Source organism: Penicillium robsamsonii (genome assembly GCF_028829455.1).
Source record: "Penicillium robsamsonii strain IBT 29466 chromosome Unknown utg000005l_segment0_segment0, whole genome shotgun sequence".
Classification (NCBI taxonomy): Eukaryota; Fungi; Ascomycota; class Eurotiomycetes; order Eurotiales; family Aspergillaceae; genus Penicillium; species Penicillium robsamsonii.
The window spans coordinates 4,248,827-4,262,671 of record NW_026643223.1 but is presented as its reverse complement, the minus strand read 5'-3'; the positions used below and the strand labels follow the sequence as shown (position 1 = coordinate 4,262,671).

General features: G+C 49.3%; 4 protein-coding genes across 4 annotated transcripts; 3 read left to right on the top strand and 1 right to left on the bottom strand.

The window, feature by feature from the left end:
- Positions 1-1,230: 1,230 nt before the first annotated feature.
- On the top strand, positions 1,231-4,644 carry N7447_009643 (bifunctional cytochrome P450/NADPH--P450 reductase; the record flags this gene model as incomplete). The annotated part of the gene is made up of 5 exons (XM_057233905.1): positions 1,231-1,264; positions 1,337-1,417; positions 1,480-1,747; positions 1,830-3,771; positions 3,832-4,644. 5 exons carry the CDS (start codon positions 1,231-1,233, stop codon positions 4,642-4,644), a joined length of 3,138 nt encoding a protein of 1,045 aa, XP_057083447.1.
- Positions 4,645-4,790: 146 nt separating this feature from the next.
- Positions 4,791-7,533, bottom strand: N7447_009642 (fungal specific transcription factor domain-containing protein; the record flags this gene model as incomplete). The annotated part of the gene is made up of 10 exons (XM_057233904.1): positions 4,791-5,000; positions 5,058-5,340; positions 5,421-5,917; positions 5,995-6,237; positions 6,272-6,286; positions 6,337-6,602; positions 6,662-6,911; positions 7,021-7,145; positions 7,204-7,279; positions 7,459-7,533. 10 exons carry the CDS (start codon positions 7,531-7,533, stop codon positions 4,791-4,793), a joined length of 2,040 nt encoding a protein of 679 aa, XP_057083446.1.
- A 2,252-nt stretch (positions 7,534-9,785) lies between these two features.
- On the top strand, positions 9,786-10,397 carry N7447_009641 (Sm-like protein LSM2). Its single transcript, XM_057233903.1, has 3 exons — positions 9,786-9,855; positions 9,922-10,172; positions 10,301-10,397. Exons 1-3 carry the CDS (start codon positions 9,842-9,844, stop codon positions 10,330-10,332), a joined length of 297 nt encoding a protein of 98 aa, XP_057083445.1. The 5' UTR covers positions 9,786-9,841; the 3' UTR covers positions 10,333-10,397.
- Positions 10,398-11,027: 630 nt separating this feature from the next.
- On the top strand, positions 11,028-13,776 carry N7447_009640 (DNA cross-link repair protein PSO2; the record flags this gene model as incomplete). Its single annotated transcript, XM_057233902.1, has 2 exons — positions 11,028-12,119; positions 12,172-13,776. 2 exons carry the CDS (start codon positions 11,028-11,030, stop codon positions 13,774-13,776), a joined length of 2,697 nt encoding a protein of 898 aa, XP_057083444.1.
- Between the last annotated feature and the right edge of the window lie 69 nt (positions 13,777-13,845).

The window sequence follows — 13,845 nt, the reverse complement described above, 5'->3', positions numbered from 1 at the left end:
ATCCGAGAGATTATAGTCAACCCTAGCGCGGTGTACGCTGTTGGAAATTGGGAATCTCCATTAGATTAATACTAGTCATGTGACAGGATCTTATATAAACGGTGGTTTTCCTTACGCAGTTATCATTTCACGAGCGTCCGCGGGTACTGATTTTTTATTCGGTGGGCAAAAAGCGGCAAGAGGTGAGCGCTTAAACGGAAAAGGGAAGTTAAGTGGCAGCGGAAATCAAGTACCTAGGCTTGAAAACCTGTAAAGGACGAATACGAACCGAAGTCGATCTCTTAGCCATATGCTTACACAAAACTACCTCAATTGACCAGATCTTTAAATTAGGCTCCAATGTGCGGTGTGAACGGCTGGCAGTGGGATCAGAAATTAAAAGCAGAGTATGAATGATGAAGATGGGTTTTGCACTGTTTATAATTGTTGCACTTATCTACTAAGCAATTGGAGTCGCCAAATTCCCCAAGTGTGGGCTTTTCACGGACTCCGGTGAATGTTTTATTGGATGTGCTATACAGAGTCCTGAGTATGCCAGTGCAGTTGTAATTTCTTTACATTTATGACGCTCTTTCCAGAGGAAAAAAACCCCAGATACAATAAGCCATGAAAATCAAGTATAAAGCCTTCTAAACCTCACCTTTCTGACCCAAAACCAACACACTTTAGTTATACCAGAAAGGTATGGTGGTTCAAGGTATAGACCAAAACGGATGTAAAAAATAGTAATATATCTTGATGACAGAGCAGCTTTATTGAAATTATGCAGAAGTTGGGTCTAATTGGGTCCAGGTTGGATTTTGCGGAAGTCGAAGTCGAGCGTCAACATCAGGACCGGAGGATAAAAGTGCTGGGTGCAGAATAGTGGTGTTACAGGCTGGACGTCCAAAGTTATGGGTGGGAAGACAGCCGTTTCTGGCTTCAAAAGTGGTCATTTTCGTCAATCCCACAGGTCTTCATATTCTAGTAAATATAGACTATATCTCGGTGAGACTCTACCGAAATGTCTATAGTTTCATGGGCACAGCCCCAACCCCCAACCCCGAACACCGAGAGATCGCTCGGTCTCGTAATAACCCTATGGCATGAGATGATTCATCTTACTGTGTTGCAAAAAAGCCACGGAGTATAAGTAGCGATGAGATTATTCCAAAATCAATCCAATCTCTACTTGATCTATTAATTCTATTGGTAATATCTCTGCATAGCATAACTACTATAGCCGAAGCGATGAAAGACAGGGAGTGCATTCCCGGACCCAAACGTAACCAACCCCATAACTGGCCCTATCATTCGAAACCAACTGTTTTGGTTTACTGACTGGCCGTTCATTCAGCTCTGCCGGTAGTGGGAAATCTGTTCGACATCGACCTTGAAAATGTCCTCCAGTCCATTATGAAAATGGCCGACGAGTTTGGTACACTTCACTGTCTTATCTGATGCCAAAGAGAGGTCAATATCGCTAATTGATCATACCAGGGCCCCTCTTCCAAATCAGAATCAACGGCCAGAATCAGATATTTGCCAACAGTCAAGCACTGGTCGATGAGCTCTGTGACGAAACCCGTTTTCACAAGGCCGTTGTCGGTGGAATTGAGAAGTTACGAATGCTGGCCAACGACGGCCTCTTCACGGCTTACCACGGAGAGCGCGGCTGGGGCATTGCCCATCGGATTCTGGTGCCTGCCTTTGGCCCGTTACGTATCCGGGACATGTTCGAGGATATGAGCGATGTCGCGCAACAGTTGTGTTACAAGTGGTAGGGGTACCTAAATTTGGTTTCCAGAACGCAATGAGGAGAAAAGAAGGCTGATATGATGTTGGTGCAGGGCCCGCCAGGGAAGTTCGACCAGTATCAATATCACCGATGACTTTACACGCCTCACATTGGACACCATCGCGCTCTGCACGATGGGCTTCCGGCTAAATAGCTTTTACAGTAGTGAGACTATGCATCCGTTCGTAACTTCGATGTTGTACGTGCTGAAGGAAGCCGACCTACAGTCCAACCTTCCTACGATCGCAAACTCCATGCGTGTCAAGGCGCAGCGGCGCACGTCCAAGAACATCGAGGGAATGAGGAGCATGGCCCGTGATATCATCAAAGAGCGAAGAGATAAACCAGGGTTGGTCGACGACCTCCTAAACACGCTGCTGAACGGGCGCGACCCAGTCACCGGCGAAGGCATGAGCGATGACTTGATTATCAGCAACATCATCACCTTTCTGATCGCGGGCCATGAGACCACCTCCGGCCTGCTCTCCTTCACATTCTACTATCTGCTAAAACACCCACACATCCTTGATCGGGCCCGGAACGAAGTTGATGAGGTTGCCGGCACAGACCCGATCACGGTAAACCATCTCGCGAAGCTTCCCTACATCGACGCTATCATGAAGGAGAGTCTGCGTCTGATGCCTACCGCCCCGGGTTTCTCCGTCACCCCCAAGAAGACGGAGCTGCTGGGAGGGAAATGGACGGTCAATCCGACAGAGTCCATCAACGTGCTGCTGCCTACCTGTCTGCGAGACCAGACCATCTTTGGGCCCGACGCGGGCGAGTTCCGCCCGGAGCGCATGCTGGAAGATAACTTCTCCAAGCTCCCAGCCAACTCGTGGAAGCCCTTTGGCAATGGTCAACGCGGCTGCATTGGGAGGGCCTTTGCCTGGCAGGAAGCCCAACTGGTGGTTGCCTCAGTACTTCAAACGTTTGACTTGGTGGCAGATGACCCGTCTTATGAACTGCAAATCAAAGAGACTCTTACTATCAAGCCAGATGGCTTCCGAGTCAGAGCCACATTGCGCCACGGCCAGAGTGCTACGGGGCTATCCCGGCGCAGTATGTCGGATAGCGCTGCTGCGAGCCTGGCGTCATCAACTCGTCTTGCCGGGAACAGGAACGACCGGGAGGCGGCGGCAGGGGAGCCCGTTTCCTTGTTCTACGGCTCCAACAGCGGAACATGCAAAGCTCTCGCCCACCGGTTGGCCTCAACCATGATGGTCCGTGGCTTTACCAACCAGAAGCTCGCCCCACTTGACAGTGCCGTCGACAACCTGCGGACAGATCAGCCGGTGGTTATCGTAACCACCAGTTACGACGGGCAGCCCACGGACGATGCAAAGAGGTTTGTCGCCTGGCTCGAAAGCGACAATGTTCCCTCTCTTCAAGGCGTCTCCTACGCAGTCTTCGGTTGCGGCCACCAAGACTGGGCCAAAACATTCTATCGCATCCCGATCTTGATCGACAACCTGATGCACAAGGCCGGAGCCAAACGTCTCGCGACGCGGGGCGCAGCCAACGCCGCTGTCAGCGATCTTTTCTCAGATCTTGAAGCGTGGCAAGAAACCAGCCTGCTGCCCGCCCTCCGAAAGAATTTCCTTCCGTCTAGCAGAAGCGACGTCAAGCCATTTGACTCAACCCAGCTCCAAATCTACCTCAGCAAGCCCACAAGGGTGGGTTTGCACCAGAACCTCGCCGAGGCCAAAGTAACTGCCGTTCGGATCCTAACCATCCCCGGGACACCGGAGAAGCGACACCTAGAATTCCGCATCCCGGGCGAAACCACTCTGCGCTCTGGCGATCATCTCAATGTCCTTCCGGTCAATCCGCCCAGCACGGTCTCCAGAGTCCTGGCTCGATTCGATCTCGCACCGGATCACAGAATCACGATCAACTCGTTCAACGTGCTCGGTCTGCCCCATGCCACGCCCGTATCAGCAGGTGAGCTGTTCAGCTCGTATGTAGAGTTGTCCCAACTGGCAACACGGAATGTATGTTTATGAGCAGCTTACCACCTTGACTATGTACTTGGCTAACTGAAGAAACTCCAGAATCTCAAAGCACTCGCCTCGTCCGCACGTTCAGACGGGGACAAGCAAGAGCTGCTCCGTCTCCAAGATTCCTACGATTCACTCATCAGGGATAAGCGGGTCTCGGTCCTCGATCTCCTCGAACGGTTTCCCGCCATCCCACTCCCTATAGCCGCATTTATCCCTATGCTCCCCCCTCTGCGCGTCCGCACATACTCGCTTTCCACGGCCCCCTCCTTCAAGCCCATGCATGGTTCGCTCACCTTCTCTGTCGTCAACGAGCCAGCATGGAACGGCGACGGCCGGTATCTGGGTGTTGGATCAAACTATCTCGCCTCGCTCACATTAGGGTCCATTCTCTACATATCTCCACGACCAGCTAAAGACGATTTCCATCTCCCAGTGGACCAATCCAGCAAACCAATCATCATGGCCTGCGCGGGAAGCGGCCTTGCCCCCTTCCGCAGCTTTATTCAAGAGCGCATGGTCTGGCTGAAACAGGGTAAACCACTCGCAAGGGCGCTGTTGTTTTTCGGCTGTCGCGATCCAGATATAGATGATCTTTATTACGAGGAATTATCCGAGTTTGAATGCGCGGGCGTGGTAGAGGTCCGGAAGGCGTACAGTCAAGTCCCCGACCACTACCTGGCCAAGGGATGTCGATATGTGCAACACCGCTTGGAGGCGGAAACTGAGGATATTCAGCACCTGTGGGCTCGGGATGCGACAGTCTATGTCTGCGGGTCGGGGAGTCTGGTCAAGGGGGTCAAGGCTGTGTTGGAGAATATGCTGGGGACATTGCCTGAGGAGCGATATGTTACGGAGGCTTTCTAGACGGGCATTGTTTTTTATTCTATTTTTTATAGTGTAAATCTGGTGTTAGCAATTTTCAGCTTTGTTCTATAAAGGGGCCTTTAGGTGGATTTTTAGCTAGTTGTTGAATTTAAATCGCTGCAGACTTCGTCTTGATAGCTTTTCATCTACCGATCCTGTCCAAACTCGGGAACTACAAACCCAAACAAGCTCTGAAAGTTGAAGGACGCCGTCATCGGATTCTCCACCAAGCCATGCACGGTCGTCTCCGGCGTTACAGGATAATACAGATAGTCCCTTTCCTCCCAGGGCCCGATGGTGTTATACGGTAATTCGACATTATCATCATTGTTTGTTTGACTCAATCCCGAGGAAAACTGGTCAAGGTTAGACAAGGTATGTGTGTCATCATAAAATCCAGAACGGCGGCATACCTCGGTGTCAGCCAATATGGACGTGGTAATCGACGGGCCCAGTTCACCCGGTTGTTTTTGTTGTTCTCTGCCAGAGTCCTTGACGTACTGCCGTGCAATATGGGCAAATTCAGTCAAAAGCGATGCGGGCAGGAACCCTCCAGACTTGTAATCCAACAGACTGAAGTGACCAGCTGCTACGTCCAACAGTGAGAGGTTGTTCCGCGTTTCCGGATGCGTTGGATTGTGGACGACGAAATCAAACAGGATGAATAATGCTGCAAGAGGAAGAAGGGTCAAAATGCTACCTCGGAGATCAGTTTCTGTTGCAGCAACCACGGCAGAATTACCTGTCCTGTCCTGGACAGAGGTGCTGCTACTTACAAATTCGGCGTGTGGGCAGCCATGTCGACGTTCTTGCTTCCCTCCACGATAGCTCTTGCTGTATCCATCAGCAGTCGCTTGCTCTCTTCCTGTTTCCGGGGCTCGTCTTGTCTACCTATATACATTTTGAGTCTCGCCAGCGCGATGACCAAAGCGTAATAAGAAAAGTTGGTCTGCAGCACGATCATCTTGAAGCTCGGCTCGGGGAAGGAAGAAGAAAAGGAAGGAGTAGACATGTTTGGTTCACGAAACAGCATACCGGGTCGAATTTTCACGGGCACTGCCGTTCGCCATCGTTCCAGCCGAGTCTCAATCTCCTCGACCGCGATGTGGTACGCTTCTGTGGTTTGGATTGCGGCACTCACCGAGAAGAGAGCCGTATAGGCTTGTGAGAGAATTCGCCCGAAGCCGATGGCCGACAAAAACCAGTTGTATTCTCCGAAGACGGATTCCGGGGCGTCGGGGATAGGACACCCGATGTCGTAGTCTGGGATAATCTGGATTGAGGTCAATGCTATTCTAGACGTCGCCAAGGCCAGGAGTAGGGGGAGGTTATAAACTTGGAGTCACCTACCGAGCCATTTTGGTTCTGGAAACACAAATGTTTCTCCATGTAGTATATTACCCAAAAAGTTCTGTGGCAGGCGGATTTGTGTCGCTGGTCCCCGTTGCCAAGTGCTCTGTGGTATCCGAGGCCTTGAGCCATTCGGGCGGCTTCTGTGAGCAAGACTTCGTCGATTTGAAGGCAGCTGATAGTCATGGCGAATATAGACTGAACGGCTCGACTCAAAGGCTTAGCTACTCCCTTCACATCACTCTGCAATCCTTATCTCGAGATATCGTTCACATACCATGGCAACCAGTGCCTATTTCTTGTTGTTAGCAAAGCCCATAAGACATCACCACAATAGCATACTTGGAGACTCATCAAAGCTTCCCTCGGTATCAATATATCCGACACAAGACCTAAAGATACCTGGAAAAGTTTCCACGCTCTGCCATTCCCGGGATCAAATGTTCCGCCTTCATGGTACCGGCATCCCAGAGCCAGAACAGTGTGATACAAAGCCGAAAACGCACAGCTGGAACTCAAAATTTCAGACCGGTGGGGCCCAAATACCTTATCCTCGAACTCTTTGCGATCGAGAAAGGGGTACATCGGGTGCAGTTGGTTGAAATAAGCTATATATATTACCAGTTTGTCAACGAGAGAAAAACCATGAATCCAAAAGTAAACTTACAATCGATGTATAACCTGACCTCGTCTAGCGGGACTTGCTCAATGTCAGACGGCTTTCTGAACGTGATTAGAGATATAGAGGACGGGCCCTGGGCGAGAAGCCGTGATCGGATGACAGATTCGATAGTCTCCACTAGCTCATTGAGTCGGTCATTTCCTAACCGTTGCGATAAGGAATGGATTCGACGTTCTGAAAAAAAGGCCAAGCTGGAACTAGTCACTTGAAGGGAAGAACGGTTAGGGATTGTGTGCTGTCGAAAAAGAAGAGTATACAGCGGCATCATACCTCCATGTTCGGGTGCCTAGGTAGGGCATGTACTTAGTCGGGTTAGGATAATCAGAGGGAGTTTCATGACTGACCCTCAGCAAGGCAAAGCTATCCCGAAGTATCCCACTACTACCATGATTTTCCAACATCTGGTCCAGAAATACCGGTGAAACGATCGGTCGAATACGGATTTTCTCACTCGAGGGCTCTAGCATTTCTTTCAGGATTTAGACCATAAAGGAAATAAATGGGACTTAATGGTTGCGAATACATACGGCTGCTTTCAGAGACACTCGGACTTGTCCTTCGCTTACGCTTGGTCTGGGTGAAATGGCAGGTCTCATTTCGCTTCTAGATAGACAAGCCATGGCAAGATTAGAAATCAGTGGCAGACATAGATGTTTATTCGAATGACCACCATCTTACAATGCAGTGAGAGCATCGTGAATATTGACCGAGGGACACTAAAAGATAGAGACAATTACACCTTGAACGTGCAAGAAAGAAAAGGTGGGTTAAAGGCAACGTACTGGAGCAGCGGACTTTCCGGCTTCTGCATTGGTCGCAAGATTTGCAGGTCTTAGCCTCAGAGACTCGAACTTCATTCCGATCCATTATTATCGGGCGATAACGACCGCAGGGAGGTGCTCGGTGTTGGATGAAGGGTCCGGACATCACATTTCACCTGGTCAGGCTTAGGAAAATGGAAGAACTTCGGTGTTGGCCTCGGAATAAACGACGGGGCGAGTTGAGCGGCTCGGTCTTCGGTGTGTGGTTTCACATCAGAACTTTAATCCCAACCTTGTTGGGTGAATCTGCTTAGGGTTGCTCTGCGACCTGTGGACGGCCTGCTGCGTCACCTTTCCTATCATTTTATAATCTCCGGGCTCATTTGGTTATCGGCGATCGGAGACAACACATGATGGGGAGCAACTACCGGGCAAGTCGTCGCTCAGATGAAGCTTCTCTACGCTCGAAAATCCACCGATATAAAGAGAGATTTCAAAAACGACATGGTTTATCTAAAGGAGAAGTACGATCTTATCAAAGATGGTGAACAGCAGCGTGGCGGATACCAGAAACTAAACTTTACTATTTTTATATAGTAGTAACACGGCTTAACGGTAAGAGCTAAACTATATCTTGTCCTAATGTTTATTAACAATTTAAAAAGTATATATATAGCTTTAGGTCCTCTGCGCATATCCACCTAACTATGAGAGACTCTTTTAAGAGCTATTTATGAACGAATTAACATGTATGGTATTCGAGGTACCGTTTGGCTTAGAGAATAAAGAAATCCGCCGGCCATGACCCCGAGCAGTTACTCATTAGACCAAAAAGGTCATAACCAAGTCAATTTCATGGATTGACTTGGCTGTCGTGGTATATATGTATAGGTGATCTACCTTTTGGGATCACGGCACTTTTATTAATATAAATTAGGAAAGGTTACCTTTTTTATGCAAGTAAGGGCGGAGGGTCGGGCGAGTGCGGGGCGGGAGATACCGGTCTCTAAATGTTTTTTAGTTATGAGGTCTACCTAACTAAACCCACTATTAAATAAAAAAGGACTTCTTTTACACTATATATACACTACTATACTTTCCCTATTTCTTTCTAGGGATGAGATGATTTTTATTATACATACTTATGCTATATCTATGTACCTTCTGTATGGATATGACATATAAAAAATACCATAACTCTTATATTATGGGTGATTTCTGTATAGTGAGACGGACCCATCCATATACATACCATATCTGCGAAAGGTATGGAAATACGGTAGGACGGCTGGCTATATGTAAATAATAAATCCAAAAAGTAATTTGCAAAGAGCAAATTTAAAAAAACAATGAGCGACGCAGGGATCGAACCTGCAATCTTCTGAGATTTGTTGAGCGTAGCTCGGCCGAAATCAGACGCCTTACCATTAGGCCAGCCGCCCTTGATCATAACAGCTTACTATGAGTAGTAGCGACCCCATTTTCAACTAGAGCTTCCAACTATTCCGGATATGCCTCAGAGCTTGTCAATTTGCTTTGTGATTGAGATAATCTCCCTGAATTGAGCACATTGCTTCTTCGGTGGCGTGCAAATCATACTGAAGCAGCAGGACACGAAGTTCAGGATGTAGGTTGTGGTGAAGGTCTCTTCTCCAATTGGGTCCCAGCTTAGTGCTCAATAAGCATACCAGATCATTTCTACGACGGCCGAGTGCTGAGGTTGTTGATTTGTTTGTCGGCAAGACATCGGTCAGTGTAATCGCTCATATGACAAGTCCAAATCTGTCATTATGTGCAGCCTTTTATTCAGATTATGGATATAAAGTGATAGGCACTTAATAGGTGGGCCTGCAACATATGCTCTGGTTCCATGTGTTCATACGCGCCGGGCCAGCCTAGTTCACGCAAATTGTTTAACTGGGGGACAAATCTTACGAAGTGTGAATACTCAAGTCCACTAGACAGGTGTGATAGGCCTAGAGGTTTGTTTAATGGGGAATGAGCCAAAGCCTATTTCACGATTGTGTGATGCACGTAAGTGTGCATTGTCTGTGCGAGAAAGACATTGTAAAGTTATTTATTTCATGAGGATGTGTGCTGATCTAGAACAAACCTCAAACAGTTTTTGGTTTATTGGAGTCCAACCTGGAGGAAATGTGACGGAGCGTTGGCTGCTTATATGGGGACATGCACGTGACCATCTCCGACGGCTTCTCTTTTGCACCTCGCCTTACCAACTCTCGCGCTGTCGACTTTCTTGTCTTTAAATGTGTTGATACCTATTACCGCTCTCACATCAAACTCGCAGCATCGTCCGACACCGGCAGAATATAAATCACCGCTCTGATCCAGCACACCTCTCCTCATCTAAGCACCCCTCCAAGCTTTCCTATCCACCGCAACCATGCTTTTCTTTAGGTATGCCATGGCGCGAAGCGCAAACTCATTTTGCATAGATGAAAATTAATAAACGCTTCATTACAGCTTCTTCAAGACTCTGACAAACCAGACGGTTACCATTGAGCTCAAGAATGACATCCGCATTCGTGGAATCCTGAAATCGGTCGACCAATACCTAAACATCAAGCTCGACGATATCGAAGTGTTGGATCTGGCCAAGTATCCTCACCTGTCTTCGGTGAAGAACATGTTCATCCGTGGAAGTGTGGTGCGGTACGTGATGTTGCCTCGGTCGGAGGTTGACGTGGGGTTGTTGGAGGATGCCACACGGCGAGGTGAGTTTCGCATTGTTCCCCGAGCGGAGTTCTTAAGATCAAACTATGTTTTCTCCTCAATTGAAAGATCTACCAAGCTTGCGACCGGAATTGCCATTCGAATCAATACTAATAAAGTCATCATACAGAGGCTGCCAACCAGGCTGGCAAAGCTCGGTAAACGACCATGACCTCAATTTTACGACAAATCACGCATCGCGCTCTTCCAATACTGTTGTTCTCACCGGATGGTCTCCAGCAAAGAAAATGACTATATGGCCAAAAGTATGGGGTTTCATGTGACCCCAATATTGAGATGACCGAATTAATGGCCGGGGAGACGGGTTCATGCAACGAAGGATGTTCCAAACTCCCATACCACTTGAGTGCGCCCAAGATACCAGATGGACCTTGAATTGCCGCTCATGAATCCTGCTGATACGCCGCAAGAGCAATTTCGTCGGAGATTACCCGCCTATAGCTCATGCTGGCACCTGGACTGCGTTGTTTATGATACCTCGTTAGAAATTTCTTTTGCGATAATGAACAGCAACTTTTTTTTAGCCATGTGACTATTTCGCAATGCTCTAAACATACGAAGATCGAATGTAGCCCTCTGGACTGGAGCCAAGTAATAATTTACCACGTGACTTCGTGTCGCGATCCAGTTTCTTCGCGCCTCTCGTCCCGACTTAACATGAACATTTTCGCTGGCGACCGTGCGCATGTTATGGATATATTGTACATTCAGCGATACTTTTTGTGTTTTATCCGGCATACAACTACCTTGGACTAGCTGCGAACTCTCTTAACCCTTCGCCACCACTCGATTCTCTCTCGCGGTACAGCCAACTCTCACTCTGTGACCGAGCCACAATGGCCGGATCTTACGCGAAGAAAGGAGCCACGCCATCGAAGGGATCTTCTGGGACAAAACAATCTTCAATAAAACGCAATTCGAGCATCTTGAGTTTCTTCCAGAAGACCGACACGCCACCAGGCGCCACTTCTCGCCAGGCACGGATCACCCAATTTGGCACGGCGACCTCACGCTCACCAAGCAGCGGCCGGGGGACATCGGCATTCCAGCGGGGAAACAATTCGCGAAACGATCCAGCTGGTGGACTTTTCCTGGAGGATAAGAAAGGACTGGCAAAGATTCAACAAGCAGCGGTGACGAGCGAAAGAGAGCGATCACTGACGCCTGATTTTTGGGGTGACAATGAAGAGAGTCTAAAAATGGATGACAAGCGATATAATGAGAGCGACTCAGCGGTCAAACGTCGGAAGTTTGACTCACCGGGCACCCCGGTCAACGAGACACAGCAACCAGACGCCGAATCGAAGATTACAAAAGCATCCGCACCCGCATCCACAAAGACCCAGAAAAGGAGCGGACCGTTTATCGACGAGTCCGACAGCGAGGATGATATGGAAGCATACCGGGAACTTCATGAGACCACACCTTCCACTAGGGAGGTGACGAACGAGACACTGCCAAAAGCGCAATCGAGGACTACGAAAGCACCCGCATCAGCACCTACAAAGACGCCGAAAAGGAGCGGACCGTTTATCGACGAGTCCGACAGCGAGGATGATGTGGAAGCATATCGGGAACTTCATGAGACCACACCTGCGACTAGGGATGCGACCGATACATTGAAAATGGATAAAATAGTGGCTACACACCGCACTTCCGAACCTACACCTCCGCCACTGGTAAGATCAACCACGAGTAATGCCGATAATGATGAATACGCGAATTTTGACGATATAGAAGAAGAAGATGAGCTTATAGAGGAAGAGTTTCGAAATCGGCCTTGGGAGGGCGAGGAACAAGAACAGCAGATCGACCTTGAGGTAGATCCTGACAAAGATTTAAACGATTGTTCAGGTGTAGAGGATGTCGACGGGGAAGTGCGCACATGCCCTATCTGCCAAATGGTGCTGAAGGATCTTAATGAAACGGTGCGTGCCCATTATTCCCTTGGGTCTATTGATGTGCTGATTCCCAGCATAGGAAATGGCAGTGCATGTTAACGACTGCCTCGATGGCAAAACGAACCCTATCCCGGCCACAGCCACTCCTAAGCCTATAGTGATGCCGACTCCCAAGCCAACCAACATGGACAAAGGGCTGACGCGCGCAGAGCGAGCTGCCATTGCCCGGCCTGCGCAAGGCGATCCCTACTCGCAGAACAAGTCCATTGGAGGTTCTGCATTTTCAAAGATGATGGCTGGAAATGCAGAAGATACTGCTTGGGCGGCTGCAGCTGCAAACGAGGTGTCTGCTCGTGGCAAACAAGCCTACCAGCGGACTTGTCCATTTTACAAAATTCTTCCGGGTTTTTCTATATGTGTCGATGCCTTCCGCTACGGGGCTGTCGAAGGATGCAACGCCTATTTTCTCAGTCACTTTCACAGCGATCACTATATAGGGCTCAGCAAGTCCTGGTGTCATGGGCCCATTTACTGCAGTCGACCCACTGCCAATCTTGTCCGCCAGCAGCTCCGTGTTGATCCCAAGTGGGTAGTTGACCTCGAGTTTGAATCTACCACCGAAGTTCCCGAGACGGGAGGATTGCGCGTCACTATGATACATGCAAATCATTGCCCCGGTAGCTCACTTTTTCTTTTCGAAAAAAGCTCTGGGAATGGGCCCAATGCCCATAAGCAGCGGGTGCTGCATTGTGGTGACTTCCGTGCATCTCCCGCTCAGGTGCAACATCCGCTCTTACGCCCCGATGTGACCAACCCGGTCACTGGTAAACCGAGACAGCAACATATCGACAAATGTTACCTCGACACCACATATCTGAACCCGAAATATGGCTTTCCCGCTCAGGAGGATGTGATCACAGCGTGTTCGGAGCTATGTGTGCGCCTGAATCAGGAAGCTGGTGTCGGGGCTGATACGGGGAAGACTGGTACAGGCGGTTTGATGGGTAAATTTCTCTCTGCTCCCACGGGAAACAACAAAGCACTGGATAAAGGCTCGCAGGCTGGAGGTCGACTGCTCGTAGTCATTGGCACTTACAGCATTGGCAAAGAACGGATATGCATGGGGATCGCCCGAGCACTTGGATCCAAGATCTTCGCGACTCCACCCAAGCAACGAATCTGCGCCTGCTTGGAAGACCCTGAGCTCTCCGCCATGCTGACCAGCAATCCTTACGAAGCACAAGTACATATGCAAACTCTCTTTGAGATCCGCGCCGACACACTGGCAGACTACCTTGATGGCCTTAAACCACACTTCTCTCGAGTCGTCGGTTTCCGCCCGACCGGTTGGAACTATCGCCCACCAGCGGGGCGACTGGTACAAAACCCACCAATCTCCACTGTGCTGCACGGCGAACACTGGAAATCACCATACACCACTCAAGATCTCACCCCGCAGCGCGGCAGCACGCGAGAAAGCGCCTGCTTCGGCGTGCCCTATAGCGAACATAGTTCGTTCCGCGAGTTGACCATGTTCTGCTGCGCCTTGCGTATCGGGCGGGTCATCCCGACGGTGAATGTTGCCAGTCAGAAGAGTCGGGATCAGATGAAGGTTTGGATGGAGCGGTGGGATGCCGAAAAGAAGAAGAATGGCTTGTTTCCTGTCACTGGCGATCGGTGGTGATCAACGGCTTTCACATACGATGGATACACATGATTTTAGCATTAGAATTTACCATAGCGACTGCATGGA